The 25042-nt window shown below is 41.4% G+C and overlaps 1 protein-coding gene across 4 annotated transcripts in view; it reads right to left on the minus strand.

Annotated features, from left to right (window-relative positions):
* ppfia2 (PTPRF interacting protein alpha 2) overlaps window positions 1–25042 on the minus strand; it is a 228351-nt gene that overhangs the window by 81533 nt on the left and 121776 nt on the right. Inside the window, exon 1 of one of the 4 annotated variants that reach the window (XM_035996396.1) lies at window positions 22926–23446. The exons of 2 other annotated variants lie outside the window; for them this stretch is intronic. In XM_035996396.1, the coding sequence (XP_035852289.1) occupies window positions 22926–23006 (81 nt within the window). In that variant the 5' untranslated portion in view covers window positions 23007–23446. Of the gene's footprint in view, window positions 1–22925; window positions 23447–25042 lie in introns of those variants that run through there. One more of the 4 variants, XM_035996397.1, reaches the window with a different exon arrangement.

Genomic DNA, 25042 nt, shown 5'->3' on the forward strand with positions numbered 1-25042 from the left:
CATGATTGACATCAATTACTATACTGAAGCTCATTCACATATTTACAGTACTACACAGAGCTTTTACTATGAGATCAGCCCTCATATCAATGCTAGAGTTGAGGTTTGATAACATTCAAACAAATCTAAATCCAATATCATGCTCAAATCTATTCTTTTTTTAAACAGAATATATATATTTGCTGTTTATATAAATGGAACCGGCTATTGTAAAACCCCATTGATTCAGTAACTGTAAGGTAAAGTGGCATTCCTGTTATGTTGTTTAACTTTGGCACAAATATGATTTTGATACTGTATCACCAAAAGTATATGGACACATTGTTTAAATAATTTGTCTACTCTTGTTCGGGGGCTGTTTTTCATGGTTTGGGCTATGAAGGGAAAAGCTTAACTTGCATAGATAGACCTATCTTTACAGCGCTGTGTCAGTGCTGTAGAATGGTCTCGCTGCACCCATTATCAATCTGCTATAGGCAAAAAATGCTCTGGGTTGTTTTTAATTCTTTTAACTAATCATACTGTGTTGGGCGGCACCAAGTCCAAGATGCAACGACGTTGCCCTTATCCTTGGTTTTGGCCATGTAGTGTATTTCGCCATTGCCATGTGCAGATTAAAATGAAAAACAGGAATTCTTGGTTAACTCTTATCTTATTTTTTTTACTTTTTTCTGTTGATCAATGGGCATTGTCCGTTTAAAATCGACTCATTCACCTCACCAATAACTTCTCAGCATGTCTTCGTCTCTATTACACTAGTGTTTATTGTGCTGTCCAATTTGACTTCAAGAAACCACACACACAGACACACAAACAGTAAAGAGTCTCCCCGGGTGTTTTGCTCAATCTCTGTACCTCTGGGACTTTGTGGCTTATCACAAGCAAGCCCAAACATCAAAGTGCAGGATTGAAACTCCAGCACTGCGTGAACCACTGCTAATACAGTACTGCAAACTGATGCTCCCATAGATGGGCTTGGTGATGCTGGCAATTGAACTTTGGCTTTCATGTCATATCTCTCCTTTACTCCAATAATTACCTCACATATTAAAGAAAACCATCACTCTCAGGGTGAATGTAAAATGCATGAGAAAGAATTGACTGATTGATTGAGGGCTTGATTGAAAGAGGCTGAAACAGAGGATAGAAGAGGGATGTTTATGGGGCTAGCGATTTCCTCTAGGGATCAGCTTCACTCTTGTCACAATAAAGTCACTTCAAACACACAAAAATGTCTGCACATCACAAGTGCAGCATTGGGATTCTGCGACACCAACGCTCTTGGCTTTGAAGCATCACATTTTCATGAGTTCAAAGGAGCAGTGACAGGATGAAATGAAGTGGACCGTTGGAAGCAAACAACCATTGACAAGAGGCGAAAATAAAGCCTGCTGATGGATGATGGACAGGTCATTATAATCAGCAGTTTTTGCATCATGAGCAGGGGAAACAACAGCAAGGACTGACGAATATCAAAACATAGAAGCAAACATGAGAGAAGATGACTGAGGGATGGAATAGTGACATGTTATTTTCTGTCCACTGGATAGCATCATAGAGAAGACAGGAAGTGGATCTGTTTGGGGAATCTGTGAGGAAATGAATAGAGAGACAGACGCACTGCTGCCGGATCCCATACGATGACCTGCTATACTTTCAGTTCCCTTATCTCTAGTCCCATCACATCATAAATGCAGTTTCTGTGCCATAACGTATCTAGTTGCACACAGGACTGTATATACCAGCATATATAGGAGAGGATGGTGCATACACAAACAGGGGCTCCCTGGGAGGAACTAGTCGAGTGTAATTACATAGGACTGTATGGGACTATAGGCAGGCCTCTGCAATTTCCATTCAGGATTAAATCAAGTTGATTTTCTGGTACTAGACCCCTGACCAAACAAACCCCCCACTGACCACCACCCCAGTCTCCTGGGAGCTGGTTGGTTAGGCTGCTAATGAGTCTGTGTGTCAGTGAGACATAAAACAGAAAGGTGGAAACATAGATTAAGACCAAAAGAGTCCGAAATATTGTGCAGATTTTATATACTATAAAGAGATATTTATTATTTAAATCCAGCTCTGTGTCACTGCAGTGTGGGCAGTGCTTTTAGATGAATGGTGTTCCCTGCGTGGCGCCAGGGCATCCAACAAAGTATTCCTTTTTTCTAGTTATGCACTTTGTAAGCTGTGTGTCTGATATAAATGTTATTAGTATCATTTCCAAAGTCTATCTACACAGTTTTTCCACAAAAGATCTGTAGATGAAGGCCACATGAAATCCAATTCCAAACCATTTTAATGCGCCAAGTGTACTGTAGCTAGATAGATATAGTATATAGATGGATGGATAGTCACTAAGGAATGAAAGACAGTACTACAGCTTTGGAAGTCAGAGTCATAACTTGGCATTCCAGCCAATAAACCCCCGGGCTCCCATACTGAGAAACCCTGATGTTTCCCATAAATACTTATTCAATCACACAAAAAAAGAGAAAATGATCTGATAACACTTTTAATGACTTCTGAATGACCAGGGGCAGCAGCCAGTGGTGCTCCCACTTGAAGTTATGAAGTTATTAAAACTGAGTTAATAAAACAACCTGCTGCACCGCTCATGAGATTATACCCTACAGAGGCTCGTCTGCATGCTAAACAACAAGAGGGTTGTGCAGGGTGAATGGAGCATCTGTGCACAGAGACTCACCTAATACAGTTAACCAATTTGTGCAAGATGCCAGAGAAAGAATCTCATCATCTGTACTTTTTCTAAGAGGGAATTTTCATGAGAAATAAAAGGCGAGGTGAACAATGGTGCTTTTATGAAATAATGATACACTGTCTTCCAGGAAATTTGTGCATGTGGAAGTACAGTAAAACGTAATATGTGCTCTTTAATTGGTGGACAGTCTGTTCTAGTCTTCAGAGTCCCATTACACATTGAAGGAGTGATCTGTTATTCTGCAAAACCCTAATTCAGTATTAGCAAAAAAAAAAAATGTTCTGACCTTTTATGCAGTGTTTTCACAATGGACCAGCAGTGGGACATCTATAAAGCAGGTGACCAGTTGTTAAGAAGAAAATGGTACGTCTGCACACAGACACACGATGAAGAGGCAGACATGGCCAGAATGAGTGGCGATGTTAGGGCGAGGTTTAACCAAATCTCCCACAGATGGGATCTATTTGTCTGTGACATTTCTGGTAGTCAAAGCAGGTTCAGACTGAATGCGTGACGGAGGCAGAAATTACCCAAAATTGACTTTGGAACTGAGATTAGGTCAATTTGTGTGAGCTGTGTCTCCATTTTTAGCAATCTCTGTATTTGAAATTCTAATTTAACTTTATCTTTCCATCCAAATTCATGCATAGTGAACAGCTGCATACAAGCAGAAATACACTCTGTTAGAGGGCAAACGGGAGAAGTGCTAGTTGGAGCTTTGTGTATCTGTGGACATTCCTGCAGCCTGTTATTCCTCAACAAACTGCACACAGCATGCAGAGAGATAATGAATGGGGAAGGTATCAGAATAAAAAGTATGATTTTGTACAGAAAGGGGCTTATCGTTTAGAAATATTTGACACCTTTTTTGACACATTACCTTTAAAAAGAAAAAGGACAAAGCATGGAATAGTTTTTTAAATATCACTTGCAGTTTAGAGCCCCCTTAAAACTTGATATTGACAATATGTCTAAAAGCCACTAAAAGGGCTAAATTATACGTTCTTCAGTGCTGGGACCATTAAACCATTCAACAGTGACACAAATCAAACCCGGCTTTGAAATCAGTCACAAAGGCCAGGAGTCAAAAAATCACGGGTTTAGGTGGCTTAACTGTAAGGAAGCCATTCTATGAACTGATCATTTTGTGCTTCATTCCAAAAACCAAAAAAAAAAAAACAGTTCAAAATGCAAACAAAAAACAAAAGTTTGATTTAGCCAAAGAGCGTCTGAAACCAATATTCTTTTGCTTCCCTTGAGTACAGTCTGACACCCAAACAAATCTGATAACGAGCCATATATGCGGAGAGGTGTAATGAAGATTAACAGAGGGCAAAAAAAGGAACAACCTCAAATTTAGCTTTTAAAGGCTTAAAAAAATAAAAGAATGGCGCTGGAAACCTTGGTGCAGCATCTGTGACAAGGCGTATGCCGAGCATGAAATAAGCATTACACAAGAATGAAGTAATCGTTGCGGCCACAAAAGTGTGAAATCAAATCAGGGAGGGACTACAGGCTGCAAAACTCAAGAACACAGGTGAAATAGATGGGAGTTCAATAACAGCACACTAAAGCATCATTGAAATGCCTGTGACAGACGACAGGGCTTGTCTGGATCAGTCAAACTGTTTTTAAGATGGGCGCCTGGGTAGCTCACCTTGTAAAGCGCGCGCCCATATATAGAGGTTCACTCCTCGATGCAGCGACCGCGGGTTCGACTTCGACCTGCGGCCCTTTGCTGCATGTTATTCCACCTATTTCACCTCTCTATAGCTGTCCTATAAAAATAAAGGCCCAAAAGGCCCAAAAAATAATCTTAAAAAAAGTTTTTAAGATAAGAGTGACAGACGCCTGTTGGCAGAAAAGCTCTCCACATTTCTCAGGAGTATGTGAAACGTGCGGCTAGAAACATCTTTCTTAATGAGCCTGTTACTCTAGTGTGGAGTCTTGAAATCAAGTGCAAAAATTAGCACAATTATTTCCACTGAAATTATCACAGCCAAGAATTTTCTTTCAAACACAAAGCACACTGTTAATAAGAAATATTCTTAGTGTAAAATCTTCCAGAAAATAAAATTTGAATTTTCTTTATCACAATTAATCTTTCAAAGAAAAAGTTGTAATGGGTTTTCATGTACTGCAATAACATGTAATCTTGTATTAAGCCTTAAAAAAAGAGAGAAAGAAACAAAACAGCCCCGTCGGCAGATTTTACACCCTGCTTTCAGTAACAACTAATTAACACTATTTAACTAACTAACACCTGTTAAAGAAATTCAAAGTGAAGAGAGATCAACAGTCAATTCAAGGACATTTTCTCCAAAAAGTAAAAGGAAGTGATTCATTTTCTGATTTTTGAAAAATGTGTTCATTCTGCAGTATTATGTTGACAAGTCCTTCATTTCTTTGGGAACAAAGAAACTGTGTAAACTGTAATTCATGTGTACAAAGTGCATATAACTCTTCAGTATTACAGGAATTGGGGCGAGGAGGAGGTGGCATTGGCATTGGTAACATTGGTATACCAGGGTTTGTGGGTGAGAAAGAGAGACATGCTGTGGGTGCGGAAAAAAATAGAAAGAGGTGATGGATGGCTGAGGATGAAGCTTTAGGAACAGTCTGCATTTGGAACAATTCCCATCTCACTCAGTGGTTGAGTAGCCTGTTAATCACCTCTTCAAAATCAGACCATGTCAGCTGAGACACACCCAGGAGCTCCAGTCTCTACTCAACTCGTAGCCCCCCCCCCACCCAACACCAATGAAAAAAAAACTTGCCTAAGAGAGCTCTCTTATAAAAAAAAACATCACGTTGCACTCAATCTCAATACTCTGTCCATCACACTCAAACACATTTTCATCCAGCCGTATGGTATGACAGCATGGTGTAGAGCCCCCTGATCCACAGACTCTTTATACAGATACTTTATTCTTTTTAGGCCTTTTGGCAACTTAGCAGGATAGCAATGGTTCGCTGGGAGATCGCAGGGTGCCTGCTAGCAAACACTGATGCAACACTGAGCTCCTATTTTGGTGTAAAGGAGCTTCAACATAGCAAGAATTTAAGAGCTGCATTCAGGAGAACAGAACACTGCTAACAGCCCTTAAAAAAGGTCAGTGTCAAACTTGGTCAAAGTGTAAAAGTGGTTTAAACTCTGAGCATCGTGGATGTGAGTTTTGCCTGAGTGGTTCCCTGCAGCAGGCGCAGCATTGCTGCTAAATCAGGCATCAGCGTTCTTTCCATAAAAAACTGAATGTTTTTTACACGGTGTTAAGCGCTTTGATGCTGATCATGTGAAAGTGGCTTAAGTTGTCAGACACGCACACGGTGCAGAAAATCCATCTTAAACCTCACTTTCTTTCCCAATAAATCTTGCTTTCCATCAAATATGCAAGAGAATCGGCCCATGATGCAAGGGAATTCCACTTGTTTCCAATGTTTCAGTAACTGCACTAATATCATGCTTAGATCACATGTCATTTAGCTGACGCTTTTATCCAAAGTGACTTCCAATAAAGTGCTTTCAACCTTGAAGGTGCAAACTCCAGACAACAAATAGTAAGTGCAAGTACATTAGCTTTAAATAAGCAAAACTACAAAGAGCCATATGAAAGTGCAGCTTTAAGAATATTTCTACATGTATATATATTTTTTTCCCCTCTTACCCGAGGTGCTGTCGGAAGATACGTAGGCTTTTGGCCATCCTGATGTCAATGGGGAGCTCATTCCACTATTTAGGAGCCAGGAGAGCAAACAGTCGGGATTTCGTTGAGTGATTAGTTGTCCCTCGCTGTGAGGGGGCAGCAAGCAGGTTGGCTGATGCAGAGCAGAGTGGGCGGGTTGGGGTATAGGGTTTGTCCTGGATGTAAGCTGGGGCTGATCCATTCTTGGCCCTGTAAGACTAGTGTCTTGAAGCGTATGCGGGCAGCAATTGGTAACCAGTGAAGAGAGCGTGTGAGAGAGCCTGGGGAGGTTGAAGACAAGTCGAGCTGCTGTGTTCTGAATGAGCTGCAGGGGCCGGATGGCACATGCAGGCAGGCCAGCCAGGAGGGAGTTGCAGTAGTCTAGACGTGAGATGACTAAAACCTGAACCAGAACCTGAGCCGCCTCCTGTGTTACAAGGGGACGTATCCTTCTGATGTTATGCAGCATGTATCTACACGATCGGGGAGTTGCAGCAATGTTGGCGTGAAGGAGAGTTGGTCGTCAAGTGTCACACCCAGGTTTCTAGCAGTCTGGGTGGGGACTACCACAGAGTTGTCAATTTAATAGTAAGGTCCGGGGTAGAAGAGCCCTTCCCTGGAAGGAAAAGGAGCTCAGTCTTGTCAAGACTGAGTCAAGACCGATCACTAGCAAACACATCAGGGCACTCACCTAAAAGTATATACAAAACACATGGAGGTCAGATGCAGTACACTCCACTCCACGTTCCCAGGGCACACTAAAAGCCCGGCCATTAATGCCTAAACACTGCATACATCCACAAGCTGAAAGAAGATTTATGTGTTGAGAGGTACAAGAGGTTGACGCAACAGACGTTTCAGTGTTTTTAAGTGGGAGCACTTGTGTAAACAGGACCATGAATAATCCATTAGACTCTGACAGACAACATGTCTGGATCAGGTTCCTCATTAGTTTAGCCCTAATGAGTCAAACATGGCACATGACTGTAGAGAAATACCTCTTATACATGGAAATATCTTGAGGTTCATCCAAGACCAGGGCGGCAGATCAAGGAAAAGCCAGAGTCCAAACGTTTTTATGTACAAATTTACTGTTGTTCTTCCGATCTTTTTTTTTTTTTTTTTTAGGTTTTCATCTGTCATCTGTTTATCTTGGTTATGCATTTATCTGCATTTTTAACTTAAAAATATGCAATACAAATGAAGTGTTCCCTAATATATTGGCTTCTAGTTAAAATCTTTAACTGTGTTAAACGGACACTGAAGCTAAGAAATATACTGCTGTTGACGGGGGCAGCAGCTAAATGTATTTTAGCCACCTAAAAAAAAAGAAAAGAAATCAATATCAGTTTAAGTGGACGCTATATTTAGAATATTTTCACCGCTTTACCTTGCTGTCAGACAGCCCTTGATTGATGATGGGGATCTGAAGCAGTTATCTATGCTCTCTTTAAAGCCACCAGACTCCTTTGACAAAAATGTTACCTCACAGAACACAGGAGTTGCAGGTCTACCAGTGTGTTATTGTGTGACTTTGGTGAATCCAAACTAACCCCTTAAAACACCAAAGTCAGGCCGGTACTGCTGCCTGCACACTGATTATAGATAAGTACCTCACAATCCCACTTCAGAAAAACCTAACTATCCCTTTAAAAGGTCTTGCCTGGGGAGATATCAACTCGATGAAGTTATTGGTTTACACCAAAAAATGTGTGGTTTATACTATAAAAAAAAAGTGAGAAAATGTATATATGTACAACTGACATGATCACAAACATTTAATCCCCTAGAGAAAGAGGTTGAAGCTAAATTCTACATTTCTTTTGCCGCTGTGGAGCATTTGACTGGTCACATAACCTTCAATACGATACTACAAGGTTTCCCTCACAAACACACAGGTTGAATACATGATCTGATATGAATGCTAACATACCTGGGCCAAATGCATTATTAATTCACAGCATTCTTTGAAATAACACACTGACTTTATAGTATGTGCTGAATTATTCAAGGTTTTACAACAAATCGGGAAATATGTGGGCGTTAAATCACTATGGGACATCAGGCTATGGCTCATGTCAGTGTCTCACATTCTCTCTCTCTCTCTCTATATATACTATATATCTATATTCTACATTAACCCTGTCTCTCAGCAGCAAGGTACCAATAATGTGGTTTAGGCACAACCGCCCTCTACATACTGTACTCTAGCACCATCATTTCAGGGAACTGCAGTATATTTATTGTTTTGAATTCACATCTAATCCTTCATTTGTTGTCCTCGCTGTTGCAAATCTAAGTAGATCATACATACATGCTAGGCTATGGCTAAGCTATTCCCAGGGCAGGCCTCCTGGCTTTATGAATAATGAACTGTGCTGCATTCAAATCCCAGTTGTAATCATTTACGGCCTCCAGATCTATTGTGTTTAGTCAGGCACGGGGGGAAATCTGTTAATGTGCATTGCTAGCTAGTGCATAATATAACTGAAGCCTGCAGTGCCATTATCAAACAATATTTGCAAAGATAACTTCAAGGCTAAGGATCGACTCAAACCCAACACTTGTATTATCGTCTCAAGACATTTGGATGAAGCTGATGAAGCATGCTGGGACAAAATTTCAGTTGAATGTTAAAAAAACATCAACATTGTTTTTATCTCAACCTGCCTGTTGAATATACCCAAAACAAACTTTTATTAATCTTTGTTTTTTTTGTTTTTTTTTTTACAGCTGACCGAACTGCAAGGATCCCTGGCTCCCCATCTTTCCTCGTGTTCTGTCACTCCTTCGATATCTCACAATCCTGCAATCCCATACACAAGCCTGTCAGTTTGTTTTTAGCACATGTTGTATCATGGCAGAAAACACCCACGTTGAAGAACATCCTGACCCTCTACTCCTCCAATCAATGTTGGAAATGTTTTGATTTTCCTCAGTAAAAACGTCAGCAGATCATTCTAAAACTTAAGAATTTAAACAAAAAACAACTCTGAAAGGAAACTGCTTCATCTGTCAATAATATGCTAATTTTACAATTTGTGTTCAGATGGATTCATTTCAGCAAATGCATTGTCAAATCTTTGTAATCAATAGCCCTAGTTTGTACAATTCCCATGGCATATAATAGTTCAGTAGAGCCGTACAGGATAAAGAGACATCACGTGTTGAATCATGGCTCGAGGTGATTATTACAGTAACAGAAAATGGGGTCTTTTCCTTGTTAAAGCACAGATTTTGTTTGTGTCTAAACGGTTGTGAATAGCTGCTCTTCTCTTGCACTAATCTCCCACTTCTCCCTCTAAACCCTCCCTTTCTTTCATTCCAGACACCCATGGGTGTGGCAAAACCGATCCACCAGCTTGAGTCGAGACGAGCCGCAGTCACCGTCTCCATGGCAACCGAGGGTGGATGCTGAGGTCTTTGTAGGACGGACAACGTGTTAAAGTGATAGCCATGTAGCAGGTGGTGCTCCCTCCTTCGCAGAGGACTGGAATGGCCTGCAGGGCCACAGGGCCTGGTCCGAGCCAGGACATGCCGGGCTAGCTGTCAGCTCACGCACAGATCACAGAGCTAACACCAGTCAGTGGCCTGCTTTGTGTTGCATCAGGCTTATTACAGACAGAGGGCATCTCCCCTTTCTGATTGGTTAGGGTCCAGGGACGCTCCAGTAAAATTACATTTTTTAATTTCACTGTAATCAACTTCCCAAAAAGACTATTGCAATCACAACTTATCTGCATATTGTTAATAGTTGTAAATAATAATTTTCTTCTTTATTGTTTTATCATTGTATCATACAGGTTTGTGAACTACAGTTGAGTATTTTATCCTGAATTCTGAACACCTGCATGCATTCAACGGAAACAATACAGTGCGGCTTTTAAAGCCTTTGGCTTGAGTCTGGTAGCGGTACAACGAGAGGTACTTGACCACACACTTCACCTTTAGTGCGACTGTCGAGTGTTTCAGCAACCTGGAGTCTGCCAACATGGTGCTCACTACTTTCAGACATTTAAACAGCGACTCTCAGGCTAAACTGCCAAAACTACTGATAGAGGAACCCAATAGCTGCAGCCTGTAGCGTGTGATCAACCTCTGCACACAAAGAGGCTTTTTAATGGATGGAAAGAGAGGCACTTGTGACTTACACTCAGCCTATGTGATGGACCGTAGTGGGTCAGACACTTTTCAGTTCATTATAGAAATAACTGAAAAAGATAGCAGTAAAATGTCTATACTGTATGTGCTATTCAGTGCACTATTTAAGGAGTGACAACACATTTAAGTAAACTGTCCATAAAGCTATCCTCATTAATATAGACTGATATGATGCTGACATTACCACATTATTTACAGCAGGGAGTTGGATCTTTAGCAGCTACTGCATCTGGAAAACTACATGTGGTCCATGACTCTGTTACAGACTCCACCACATCCACAGTGCACTTATATGTGCAAAAGCCGCGAGGCTGTAATGACCGAGCAACTGAACACAACATGTTTGTATTAGCATAATATGGAAGCTGAAATAAGTGAGAATCAGCAATCACAATGTTAGAACCAGCAGTGTGCTTTCATAGGCACCAATACAATTAAAAGACAGCAGACAGCTTCACTTAAAAGAAAAAAGGGGAGGCAGCCAATCCAATCTGTCCCTCGATATATTTCTATGGTAATTGCTGTGCCCCTGGTAAACTGACTCAGGACCTCCCTAGTGCCCTGTCTGCAAGTTCTCTTCAATCTTATTGCCAGCCATTATACACTTTCATTAAAACCCCTGAATGGCTAGCGGCTCCCAGCTCACCTGCAGAGATTTAGGCAAAAAACATCTTCTCGGGGGAAAAAAAAAAAGGGAAAATGTTCTCGGCTCCAAAGTTTGGGCTCGACCTCAGTGCCAAAGAGAATGAAACCACAGCAGGTGAAAATGTTTCTACAACCAGACGCCAGATAGGAGAGTTGTGAAGATCTCTGATAATTAAGTTCTCCGTTGGCTTTCTACACACAGATGCTCACTGGTAGCCCCCCTGTGAGAACAAGACTTTAAAGAAAAACATGAGGTGCTGAGGTGGTGTTGTCTCAGCAGGGAGTGTTCGTGTTGCTGCTGGATGAACTGACTCAGTTTATCCCATGTGAACCCACAAGCAGATGTATTGATTTTGGAGGGTTTCATTTAAGTGCATGATGGGAGAGTGGTGGTAGCAACGGGAATACAGACCTATGGGCTACAAAGAAATGCTTTTTTATGTTTATTTAAACATAATGTGATAAGAACTGAAAAAAACTCAGATATAAAGATCCAGACATACATAAACCATGACCACAGTCTCTCCACAACCTTGTAAACTTTACAACCAGTTGTTTCATAGACCAGATGGATTTGCCTTTACAATCTGCTTTTACTTTGTGTGACATACAAACAAAATCAATGGTCATCATTCACTTCACAATATCAGCATTCAAAGCGTAAGGCTATTACGTGGGAATGAATGCCTGATGGCCATAAAAAGGAAAACCAGTTATCTTTTGTTGACTTGGTTATGGATGCTTGAGGTCAGAGGCCAGGGAATGTGTAATAGCCATGCATTGACTTCCTTTCTTAGAGAGAGGTTTCACTCTCTTTGACATGTCTTGCTAATTAAGTACACTGTTTCTCATTTGTCTATTGACTGCCAGACGACACATCTAAATCTATGGTAAAGGTCAAAGCAGAGAGAGATCATCAGGACTAGTAGGAATGAAAGAAAGAGACCAAAAAGACAACCAATCAGACAAACTGCAGCAATGTTGTGAAAATATTCTTTCTGCTCATAACAACTTCATATTTTAACAGGCCAATCCACTTTTGGAAACCATTCCGGTTTAATAGACACACACACACACACACACACACACACACACACACACGGGGAGCAGCAGTAAAAGAGGCGGCAGCAAAAGCTGATGTAATTGAACATAGCAAAAATATTTTATTGCCACTGCATTATTCACAAAGGCCACTGCGTACTGTATCGCCTCATGTGAAGGACTGCGGGGGAAACATAATGGGAAACGTAATAATAATGTTGCAAAGAGACAGTGTGGGTGAGACGTTTCTTAAAGTCTAACACAACAGGCTGTAAAGAGGCTTGGGATGAATGAATTTACCCTGATAGCAGTTTATCCTTTACTCAAACCGCACAGTGATAGGTCGGTGAAACAAATCGAGATGCACGTTACGATCAGAGAAGGAGTGGGGTTCGCGAGACAAAGAGACAGAGAGTTACTGGTGGAAAACAGGAAGGCCAAAGACAACCCCTACTACTCACAGAGCACGTGTGATATATAAAATCAAAAGGATCAAAAGGACACAGTTACTGACCCCATACCCAACAGGACATTAACACTAGGGCTGGTACTTTATTCGAAATTGGAACTATTGGGAAACAATTTGTTTGAATTAAAAATTCACAGACTATAAGAGCAACAGGCCATTTTAATTAATTTCCATGTGTTTGTTGTTTCAAGTATCACAATCTGGGGCAAGTGCTACGCCCCTACCCTGATTATAGACCTATAACTTTGCCTGCCACTTCTCCGACTTGGCTTAGCAACTTAAATAGGTCTGGTAGTTGGAAACAGTCGATAAATTACATATGTAGGAGGGACTCAGAGTTTGGATGTCATCTTCCTACTGTACATAGCTAGCCAGCTACTGTGCTACATCCATGAAACTAGCAAAAATAATGGATGAGATTGAAGTCCACTTACAGATAAAACAACTCTAAAATGGGCATATTTCTTCATGAAAAAGTGAACTTTACTAAAACCACAGCTTCCATGTCAAATGAAAATAGCATCAGCTGGAAAGCCACTCACTACTGATTGGTTAGGGTGAAACAAAACCAAATAACATGACTTCCCAACAAGAAATCAGCTTTTGAAGCTTTCTCATGTCGCTGGAATTGCCTCCTCACTTGCGTCCCTTCCTCGCGTCTCAGTTCCTCCCACCGAGGAGGCACGGTAGAGACGCGAGGAAATCATTGGGGGAGAGAGGAACCGAGGAAATGTGTTTTAGGGGGATGAGACGTCCTTTCCTCTGAAGAGTTAGGCGGCTCTCGTGTATCCTCGGCTATTGCTCCTCAGTAGAGGTGCAACGATGAATCGATTAATCGATTAGTTGTCAACTATTACATTAATCGCCAACTATTTTAATAATCGATTAATCGTTTGAGTCATTTTTTTATTAAAAAATATAAGATTTCTCTGATTCCAGCTTGTTAAATGTGAATATTGTTCTAGTTTCTTCTCTCCTCTGGGACAGTAAACTGAATATCTTTGAGTTTTGAACAAGACATTTGAGGACGTCCTCTTAGGCTTTGGGAAACACTGATCCACATTTTTCACCATGTTTTGACATTTTTATAGATCAAACAACTAATCGATTAATCGAGAAAATAATCGACAGATTAATCGACTATGAAAATAATCGTTAGTTGCAGCCCTACTCCTCAGTGATCCCTCCTCGATGCTCGCTCCTCGGTCCTCGAGGCAGAAATAAGAGCTTTGAGACGGCCTTCACCGAGGAGGGACAGAACAACTTCTGGTTCAGCCAACGACCAAGGAGCTATCAAACAAGTGATATGACATGCAGCCAATGTCACAATTAAGCAAACAAAATAGCAGTTTAATGGCAAATTCAGTCTGATTTTCCCGCTGCTAGTCCAGTCCGAAAAGAAGCAGCTGGGTGGGGCTGGAGGGGATGGGGGCTGGGTGACAGCAGTGACAAATATGCTGTTGATGGCGAGGAGTGAGTGACCCTGTTCTGAAGTGAATTGCAGGAGTCAGAGGATGCGAACACTATATGTTTGTGTCTGTACAAGTGTGTAAGACATAGAAAACGGAAAGATTAAAAGATTGATGGAAATGCTCATTGCAGTTCTACTCCACTGTCATGGTTGTACATAATTTCCAATGGTGATTGGTTATCGAGTCACTTGGTGTCTGAGCATTAAAACTGGGGGAAAAGGACACAATGTCAATGGCTGAATGAGTCTCTAGTGAGGTGATCAGCGCTGAGGTAAGGCTGGTTTTATTACGAGCCATGATTCACTACTCTATCTCCCTCTCTCCTTATTTTCTCGTCAACCAAACCAGACAGTTTCTTAACCCGGTCACATAGCCAGTCCCTACCGTCCTTAATGATAATAATTTGTTGAGGTGCCTCTTGTTAACTGCACTACCCATTTTTTTTCTAAAACAGGTTGTAGTTTTCTTGAGGATCGATCTGTTCTTATAAAATGGAACCTTATTTTATAATTTTTTTTTTTTTTTATAAAGCAGGTCAAGGTGCTATATAAATACTGTGAAAGTATCAAATACTTAATCCACAGAGAAATGCACACAGTCCGTATTCAGTAACGGTGCCTTCAAACAATGTCACATCTATACTATATGTAGGTAAAAGGTGCCGCTACAGTGCCGTTACAGTCATTGCCCCGGTGCACTGACGATGCAGAGTTTCCGAGAGCGCAGATGCGGAAGAATCGATGCTCTCCGGGGGGGGGGGGGGGGGGGCGTTTTAGACAGAGGGTGAATACAGGTATATTCAGACAGACAGTATGAAAAAAACTGTATTTTTTGAACATTAAAGCATGTGAATATGTTCTAGCAGAAACCCAAAATACAAGTATGAAACTGAAAATGAGCATGATATGAGACCTTTAAGCAACACCCTGGACCCTCCAAGATTGATAACAAGTAACAAGTCAGTCATCTGACCAAACACACAAGAAGTAGACAGATTCATCCCGCTTTGATTTTACCCTGGATGAAATGATAAATTCCCATCATTGTATTCTGTCAAGCCACACACTAAAAACTTTCTACCTTTCAAGTCCACATTGTTGGATGAATGAGATGAGACTGCTGCAGTAAGCCAGGCAAAAGGTTACATCATAATTGCACTTTAAAATCTCTGTTGAGATCTGTGCTGTGCATATGTGCACATGTGTGAATGTGTATGAGTGTACCAGCTCTGTACTGTATCAGTGGAGTGTCACTGTTCAGCATGTGCTAATCATAGCTGACATTATACCAGGAGATTAAAGTATGGAATGGGACTAAGATAGGAAGAAATTTGAGACTAAGGCTAAGGATAAAGCATTATTTATGCTTCTGCGTAAAAAAAAATACGCCGTGGCTACACTGTAGCCTGACGTGCACCTCTCGAAAAATGTAACTACACGTCACTGTGACGCACGTCGCTCGGCCGTGGCTTGGTAGCGTTGCATTTCCCCTTACCCATTTCCTGGTTCTCCTTCTCCATAAACATGAAATGGAGAGGGTTAACTTTTCCTACTACGGATTTCCGACCGTGGTCAGAAAGCACAGGGGAGACACTTTGTTTCTCTCACTATGCCTCTAGTCGCTACTCACTCCGAAGCTAATCACCGTCATCTCTCTTACTCGCTCTACTACACACTCCCCACGCACACACACATGCCGGTCCTGCTATTAAGAGATCGACGCACACACCAACGCACAAGTCTAAACTTCAGGCCACTTACGTAGGCTATGGCGAAAGCTCTGCGTGGAGCCTCTGCAGAACCACAAATCACGCTTAAGGCTGAAAATATTCTTGTAATATTTTTGTTAGTGTCAACTAATCCCATGAAAAGACTAATACCAACAATGAGTCTGTCTCTCAGGACTTTTCAATTTACTTACCCTGTCTGTGACACTTCACCCAAAGCCAAAAATAAATACTTTCATTTAAAAAAAGGCTAACAATATCCCAAAAACCTGGGCACTCAAACAGGAGTGCCATTATTGGGGACTATTTATGAGTATTTATGGTGTATGTACGTAGGATAGACCGCATGTATATGTTGGTTTTGATCTTTTCATGTGATATGTTGCTGTAAATACAATGAAAAAAACAATGCTGTAAATACAAAGTCCCTCCAGGATCCTTCTTTGTGACTATTACCAACCAAAAGAACAGATTTGGAGCAGCTTTTCCAAACAACTTGCAACCATTTCTGTGTGATTTTTGATAAATGATGGCAATACTTGAAAATTGAAAGTCATCGGTAAAATAGTTTTTACATACGTCATCTTGTAAAAATAAGTTTGGGTAATGCCAGGAATGCCCTATTCATGGACATTTCGGTACACATTTGGAAGTTGCACACGCTACTGTTGTAGTACTTCCTACTTGCTAAGTAGTGATGCCAGCGAGCTCCAAAAAGATACTGGTTAGTTAAGTATTGGAGTAGAAAATGGTTCAGTGTTGTTATCTATAAACATTTTACCTGTGTGCATGTGCTGCCTTAGAAGAGCAGCACTAGGAAACACAGTCCTCCACTGTTACAACAAAGTCTTTCTGAGGTTTGAGGCTTGATGATTTGTAAAATGTATTTACTAACTATCCATCTGGGTAAGGTTGATTTTGTATTAATTCTTATGATTGCAAAAATTACAAATTCCTGGAGGGATTGAACAGAGCTGCTACCTACAGTATGAGGTGTAGGCTTTACAGTAACACATACAGTACACATCACTGGCACACAAATAGACAGTCCTCTATTCTTTTTCTCCCTTGTTCACACATCCAAACACACACACGTACACAGGGGCCTCTTGCTTTCGAAAGCTCACTCATCCTTTTAATCGGTGTGGAATCCATCAAAGTGGGTCAAACTCCCTTCCCCATCTGCCCCGGTCAGATTTTAAATGCACGAGGGCTGATTAAAAAAAGACCAAGAAAATAGGGCAAACGCCTCCAACACACACGTATACGCAACATTCAGGAGGCCAGCAGCAGGAATAGACACCGAGGGGAGGACTGTGTGTAGGAGTGTGTGTTGGTGAGGGTGTCACAATTGTAAGCAATTACCTTGTGCCAGTCTAACAAATAAAAGGTCAAGCACTTTGACTTCAATCTGGCGGCTGTGGATCAGTTTGCCCTGTTTGTGCTTATTTGCGTACGGCCACCTTTTGTTGTTCCATCATCGACCCTGAACACATGACACGGGGAGGGGCACGCGAGGAGGGGAGGGAGTGTGTGTGACAGGGTAAGACAGCTGGGGGGATAAGCTTGCTCCCACAGCTGGGTGCCTTACTGTGTGTGTGCACACATGTATATGTGTCTGCTCTATGTTTGAGTGACAAGAGAGCTCTCTGTGTAGTTCACGCCCTGTTGTCTTTTTTGTTGGTTTCTTTGCAGTCCTGCGTGTTTTCATTCATAATTACATGTTGCCGTGGATACATCTGCACACATGTTCACACCCGTTATTCAAATGGGAACAGAAATAGTCCCGCTAATCAGGCAGATGCACAGCTTGCAACAGGGGAAAAGCTTTCAGAAAGCTTCCACGTTTCCCTCCGGATCAACCCGCAGCACTGTCCTGTTCTCATATGATGAGGAGAGTACGCGCAGTTTGCTTTGATCCGTGTGCAGAGATCATCACAGGGGCGGGACCCTGCATTGAGCACATCATCATGCTGCACAAATGGGGATTTCCAAGATTAAGTGTTGACATGCAGTAGAAAGTGAAAGCTCACTAATACACTAAGTTGAGCAAAGACGATAGGAAATGCATTAAAATGTCACGAGGGCTGCGACTCCCTCGATAATTATTTCACTTAAACATTTAAAGGGCTGCAGTTAACTATGATTTTCCTTACTTATTAATATGTTGATTGTTTACATCACATATATGGTCCATAAAATAACAATTTCCTCAAGCCCAAGTTGACATATTCAAATTGGGCTTTTCAACTATTGAGTTTCTTTAATGTATCAAAATGGTGAAAAATGCCCATCACAAGCTCCAAGTCAAACAGTCCAAAACCCAAATGTGTTTGATTTACAATGATAAAAAACAGAAAAAAGCAAGAAATCCTCTCATTTGAGACACAGGAACAAACAAGCATTTGTCTTGTTTTGCTTAACAAATGACTTAAAATGATGAATTGGGGCGCCCAGATAGCTCAGTTGGTAGAGCGGGTGCCCATATATAGAGGTTTGCTACTCGACGCAGCAGGCCTGGGTTCGACTACGGCCTGCAGCTCTTTGCTGCATGTCATTCCCTCTCTCTCTCCTTTCATGTCTGTCCTGTTGAAATAAAGGCCTAAAATGCCCCCAAAAAAATCTTAATAAAAAAAAATATGATGGCTTGATTCAGAATGTTTTGTTAAACTTTTCACACCAGCTTTCTACAACAGCCAAAGCTCACAAAAAAAGAAACTCCCTGACTAACAAAGGTAAGAACATTTACTTCCATTCCAGGAGAGAAACACTAAGGTAAACTGTAGACAGTTGAGGCATCGCCATGACGAGCCACCTCTGGGTGCAGAAGAAATAGGTGCTTGTCATTCAAACTGCTGTCTGGTGTCACCTGATGAGTTATCCTGTCTCGCAGACCTTCCCCGCTCCAAAGAGTCTTATTATCGGGCCTGGGAAGTGTTCAGCTGTGGGTGTGAAGGTGCGAGAGTGTGTGATTTATGCATCTAAAGATGTAGTGCTGAATAAGAGGCACCGTGCCATTCCTGCACTCTGCTTAAGTAGTGTACAACAGAAGTTCAATCTCAGCCTCATTCTGAATGTCCCTCTCTGCAAGTAAGCACCAGGTTAAATGAGAAGTAGAACTTTTTAATCAGCGTGCCCAGCCCTGTCATCCTTTCCTGTCAAGTCCTGAATGCAAACTCTCAGTCAGACAGTCAGAAGGAAGAGCAAAATGAGTCACGGCTTTAACGGTTTGATAAAGTGGGGTTGGCCTGGGCTGTGGCCGTGCTTACAAACAAGCACTGAGGACAGATGCTCATAAACGAACCCGACCCTAAACAGCAGCTCAAAGTCATCCTGCGGCCGCGGCGCTATAAACTTTCCAAATTCCAGTTCACTGCAAAAGGGAGGATTACTTTGAAGGAGAGCAGTGAGAACCAGCTCATTTCCTCCCTCTCCACTTCATCAGCCAGCCAGCGGGATCATTTTTGTACAAAAACACTGCAGAGATGTGTAAAATGTATCTGACAATCTGAAAGTTGGCTGCCAACTTTGGCGTGACTTTGCCTCAGCAATGATTAGAATAGATAGTCAGTGTTACCTCATTCTTGTTACCCAATTTCTTTCAATTAGCTGTACAGTATGAGCCTCTCACTGTAATATTACCTTCTTTTGCTAGAGGGGTCAGGCTGCATTGGCCATGTGGGAAACAGAGAGAGAGAGAGAGAGAGAGAGAGAGGGGGGGGGGGGGGCCTTTAGGGCAAAGACATTGCAGCTGAAGAGACTAATCACATGCAGAGCTAATTTGACAACCAAGGACAAATACTGGGCAACAATTATATCTACTTGTTCAGGTAGCTCAACCCTGACAACAGTTTGGCAGGTTATTATTTGACAGAAACAATGGGATATTAAATACAAAGACGTGCAACTAATAATCTAGCAAAGGAAAGATCCAGGGTGCAACTAAATTTGAATGCACTCTCCTCAAAGTGACACTAAAAATGGGATGTATCATTGAAAGATGCTGTTTTGCAATTTCAAAAAGCAACTGTTGGGCAGTCTCTATAGTCTGACTCACAACACTAGAGTCTATGTGTTTGAACATTTACAACTTTTACACTCAGTGAGCTTATGTCTTAAAAGTTCAAACCCCAGAACTGCATTCATGTCAACAGAAAAATCCCCCAGCGAGCTGACACATTGTGCACACTGTTTCTCAAATTGCCTCTTACCAGAACAACTATATGAAGTGCTGCTTGATGAAATACATTACATGGACTTTTGTTTTTATAATGGCTAGCTGGGGCATCTGACATGCCCCTTGGACTTGACTCATGGCTAAAAATCTGCTATGACCCCAATGAGATGGTCCAGTGGGTTCAGGATTCCACGGATGAGATTTCATTGGATGTCAATCCAACATCAGGAAATACACATACAAAAAGGCACCGACGGAGGCATACGCAACATAATATCCCTAATTCCTCCTTGTCACCATGTCACAATGCAGAAATAGCATGTTAAAGGAGCTGTTATCACAAGTATCAAACTACTTTTATGGCAATGTCATTCCACCACTTTGGTAAAGCCTGAAATATCTAACTATTGGATGTATTGCTATGACATTTTGTACAGACATCCATGGTCCCCAGAGGATGAATCCTACTGACTTTGATGATCCCTAGACTTTTCCTCAAGTGCCACTATTAAGTCAATACTTTGGTTGTCACCATGCTAACACACTTAAATAACATGGTGAACATTACATGCTAAATATAAGCACATTAGAGTTGTCATAGCGAACATGTTAGCATACTGGTGTTAGGTCAAATCACCTCTGAGGCCTAAGCTAGCTTTACAGAGACACTAGCATGGTTGTATCTTCAGGTTAGTGAAGACGGAAGCAGTATTTTAGCCTCCTTGTGTCTATGCTTCATGTTGATGTGCCATCTCTATTGCCTCCAAATGTCATTAAGGAGATATCGGCTGAGAGACAGAGCAAGATGCATATACTATATGCTCGATATATATACTATATATATACTATAGACTATAGACACAGCTGTGTGGCATACTAGACTGCCTCCCAAACTAAGCAAACTTCTGGGTACATGTTTGCAGAGCCTGACAGTGAATAAAGGAACTCAATATCTTGATGACCCCAATGGAGCCGCTGCGGCTTCAAAAAAGGCACCTACTTTGCAATTTAATTCAATTTGCCCAAGCCGATTTTATAATTGCACACTAGGAAGGGCAATCTGATAACATGAATATCATTAGGAGTTGGTAAGAAATCTGACAGGAACTGTGTTCAAAGTGGATGTCAAAGAACGCACTGATTTGGCAAGGCTCAATGTAGTGATGCCTGCTTTTTTACCTAACCAAGCAAGGGTGGAAGAAAATGAATTGTGATTTATGTGTGTGTGTAACTTCTTCCTACTCCCTTTTGAACATGGGAATTCCTTATTAGAATCATTTACAATAATTCTGGAAGATTGTGCTGAAATATACAGTACATGTTCTTTTTTTTATCTGTTATTTTTGAAACTGTGATTTATGTGTATTGAAGCCTTTTATGGGGATTTCCTGGGACTATAATGAGTGAACTAGGACGCCTTTGATTTTGTGATATCAGAGGAGCTTCTTCCAACAGGTACAAGCCCTCGGGGCGCCTTTCTTCACTAATGATTGGACATGAAAAGGCAAAGCGAGGTTTATGACACTGAGGAGGAAAAACTTTGTCACAGTGGCTGTGCAGTTAGAGGGCATGCTAACACGATATTGGGTGAAGTGATTTAGGAGGCAGAGATAATGATATTGTGTCTTATTGGGCTTTCGCAGCCCCTGGCCTTTCTTTGTTGTGGAAAATATTACTGCACTGGCAAAACCAATGAAAAAAAAAACAAATAAAATTTGCAAGTAGGGATGAGACACTTGGCTCTGTTGCTGGCCCAGATTGTGATTAGACTGAGGAGGCAGGTGTATTTCTACATAAACATCTCATCTGAGCTCCCGTCAGCACTACAGCTGACTTGAAAAAAGCAACCCACAAACCACTTTCCACTCATCTTCAGTAAAGCAGCAGCGTCTGAAATCACGCTGACTGCACCTGGGTGCAAAAATTCAACCATCATCACCTTTTTTCCCTGTCATGTTGCAAAAAGGCAACCAGCAGGTTCTTGAAGACTGCGAAAAAAAGGATACACTCTGTGAAACATTTGCTTCCTTTCTTCCTTCCACCCACAGTTAAAAAAACAGAGGGCTGGCTTGGTTACAAGAGTCATGTGAAACACACTGAATCGATATCCACTGACACAGCTTCATTGCCATGCATGGGCTCTGGGCAGAGCTGAAATATGCAAAGATAGCCTACAGTGATCAATGTAGCGCACTGTGCATATGTGTCCTTATTTCTCTTTAGAAAGAGGAGGAATATAATAGAACTAGAGCACAATTCAAATATAGATAATATACGGGGGGGGATACAGTGGGCTCAGCTTTAATAATTGATCATTATACAGTATGAAGATGAACTCTGAATTCTAGTTTCTCAAGATTTTACTCTCAGATGTTTTATTCAACAAGCTGCAGTGTGAAACCATTGAGATTATTTTTCTATTCCTTCTTTTAAGATCTTAAAGTGAGATTGTATCAAAACTGAGTCTCTTGTTATTTCTTTATGGACTCCTGTGCATCCACTTTGCCTTCATTTAGTGCAATAAGACATTATGAAGGTTAACATCTCTATATATCCAGCTAAAATGCAAAACAGCAGAGGACCGCACTTTAAGTCCAATAAAAGGTCGTGGTCTGTATGCACATGCAGGTAGGAAACACCCAACATTTCACTGCTCTGCAGACAATCTCATACATGTGAACACCTACTAAATATTCCACAATAAAAGCCACAAAGCAACAACAAACAACGGCAAGGAAAAGAAAACACAACCAGCATTAAAAGAAGAAGCAGCTGACACCAGCTGCGCAGATGGAAACAGAAGGACTAAAGCCACAGTTAACTTGCCTGGAATGTGTAAAACCTCGTCCCATTCGGCGGGTGCACCTTCGGGGAGTTGGTCCCCGTACTCATGTCTGAGAAAATCATAATCCCTTTGATGGGCAAACAATCCACAGCAGATCCGGGTTTTTTTTCTTTATTGTTTTTATCAGCCAAACGTAGGGTAGTGTGCTTTACGGAAACTCTAAAACGACCCGAGGCGAGCACTCGGATCTGCCCCTGACCCGATGCTGCGCTCCCGGCATCAGATGGTGGAGAGCTCGAGGTGCGCAACGCTCCGAGAGAAAAAAACAAAAAAAAACAACAACCGTGAAAACAAACAAGGCAACTCTCCGGTCTTCTTTCCGTGTCCCGTCTCGCACGCAGATGACTATTCTGTGTGTCCTTATAGTGATGTCCCTGGAGAGAAAACTCCGCGGAGAGACAGCGGCCCCATGACGTCTCGACGCCCGCTGCAGGCAGCTCTGGCAGCGGCTCGGATGGGTCCGTGTGTGCGCGCGGATTATCGCCTCCCTCCTCGCTTGGCTTCACCAATAATCAGTCAGAGCATCACCACACGGCCCAGCCAACAACATGCTGGGTGCCTCGATTGGCAGCAGAGACGCACATTCGCTCTGTTTTTACACTGTAAAAATGTTCTTTTGTTACAAAGTTATGTCATGTTCTTTCTTGAAACAGGTGAAAAGCAAAAAAACATCTTTTAGCAAACGGGTCATTCTGTCATTTTGTCTGGTGCTAAATAATTAGACAAATCTAAAATAAGAAATGAAAAAAGAAATATAGGCCTATATATATATGACAATAAACTTATATATTTATATTTTTTAGAAGAGATAATATTTGCATTGGAAACCAATGTCCCTAAGTATATTCTGTTTTAAAGAAAAAAAAGATGTGGTTTAAAATCTATAGGCATACTGGATTATTAAATGACATATGTTGTCATAGGAGTGATTTATTTATTTATTTTATATCCTTATTTTATTATTTTTTTGCAGTGTAGCTACGTTTGATTGGATGAGGAGACAATGCTTGAATTCTGCAATTTTCTCTGTGGAACAAGATGAGAAGTTATCACTGTCTGAAAACACACAGCGTGTAAGATTGAACCTGTGTGTTCACTCAGAGAGAGGAAGGTGACATTATTGTGGCAATCCCTTTGTTGCAAGAGGTGGCTGCAGGATTAAACATAGGTCACAAAATGAAAAATGATATAGTTTTCTCTGGTTAGATATGTCAGACCAATGTTGGAATTTGAACCAAACTCATTCAGTTGACACACATCTCTTTGACCACTATAAGGTGTCATTTTGGAGTGTGAAATATACTAAATCATTTTTTGTCGTTTTATTACCTCCCCAAGGAGGTTATGTTTTACGTTTGTTCATTTCTGTTCTGTTTCTGTCAGCAGGATTACAGAAAAACTGGCCCGATTTTCATAAAATTTGGTGGAATGGTGTAGGATGGGCCAAGGAAGAACCCAATTAAGTTTTGGAGCGGATGCGTATTACAGGGCGGATACACAATTTATTTTCACTTGTGTTAACACTGCAAGATAGGGCGTTTGTGCTGCATTCATGTGGTGTCGGAATAATCAGAAAAATGTGTTTCAGACAGGGAAAATTCCTACTGCAATATTGTGAGAGAGGGTATGCCTTGGCCAACATGACATCATGACTTTGCGTAAACATACACGGCACTTTCCTAAAGTCAAGTGGCATGTTATCTGTACGCATTTTGAGCTATCCGTGTGTATGTCTACGCTGTATACAGCGGACTGCAGTCTGCAACGTCACAGCGTAAACATACATGCCACTTTCTAAAGCCACGTGGCGTGTTATCGCGAGGCTACGGTTGGGTTTAGGAAACGTCACACGCGGGTTGGGTTTAGGAAAAGAAGAACCGGTTGGGATTAGGAAAAGAAGAACGGGGTTCGGTTTTGGAAACGTGACACACGGGTTGGGTTTAGGAAAAGAAGAACTGGTTGGGTTTAGGGAAACAACAACAGGGTTGGGTTTAGGAAAAGAACAAACATGGAAAGTAAACGTCACACGCGGGACACAATCACCCTTTCATACTACTCACTACGGCGTCAATTCACACGCAATCGCAAGGTAATGTAA

Source organism: Sander lucioperca, chromosome 20, assembly GCF_008315115.2.
Source record: "Sander lucioperca isolate FBNREF2018 chromosome 20, SLUC_FBN_1.2, whole genome shotgun sequence".
NCBI classification, from domain to species: Eukaryota; Metazoa; Chordata; class Actinopteri; order Perciformes; family Percidae; genus Sander; species Sander lucioperca.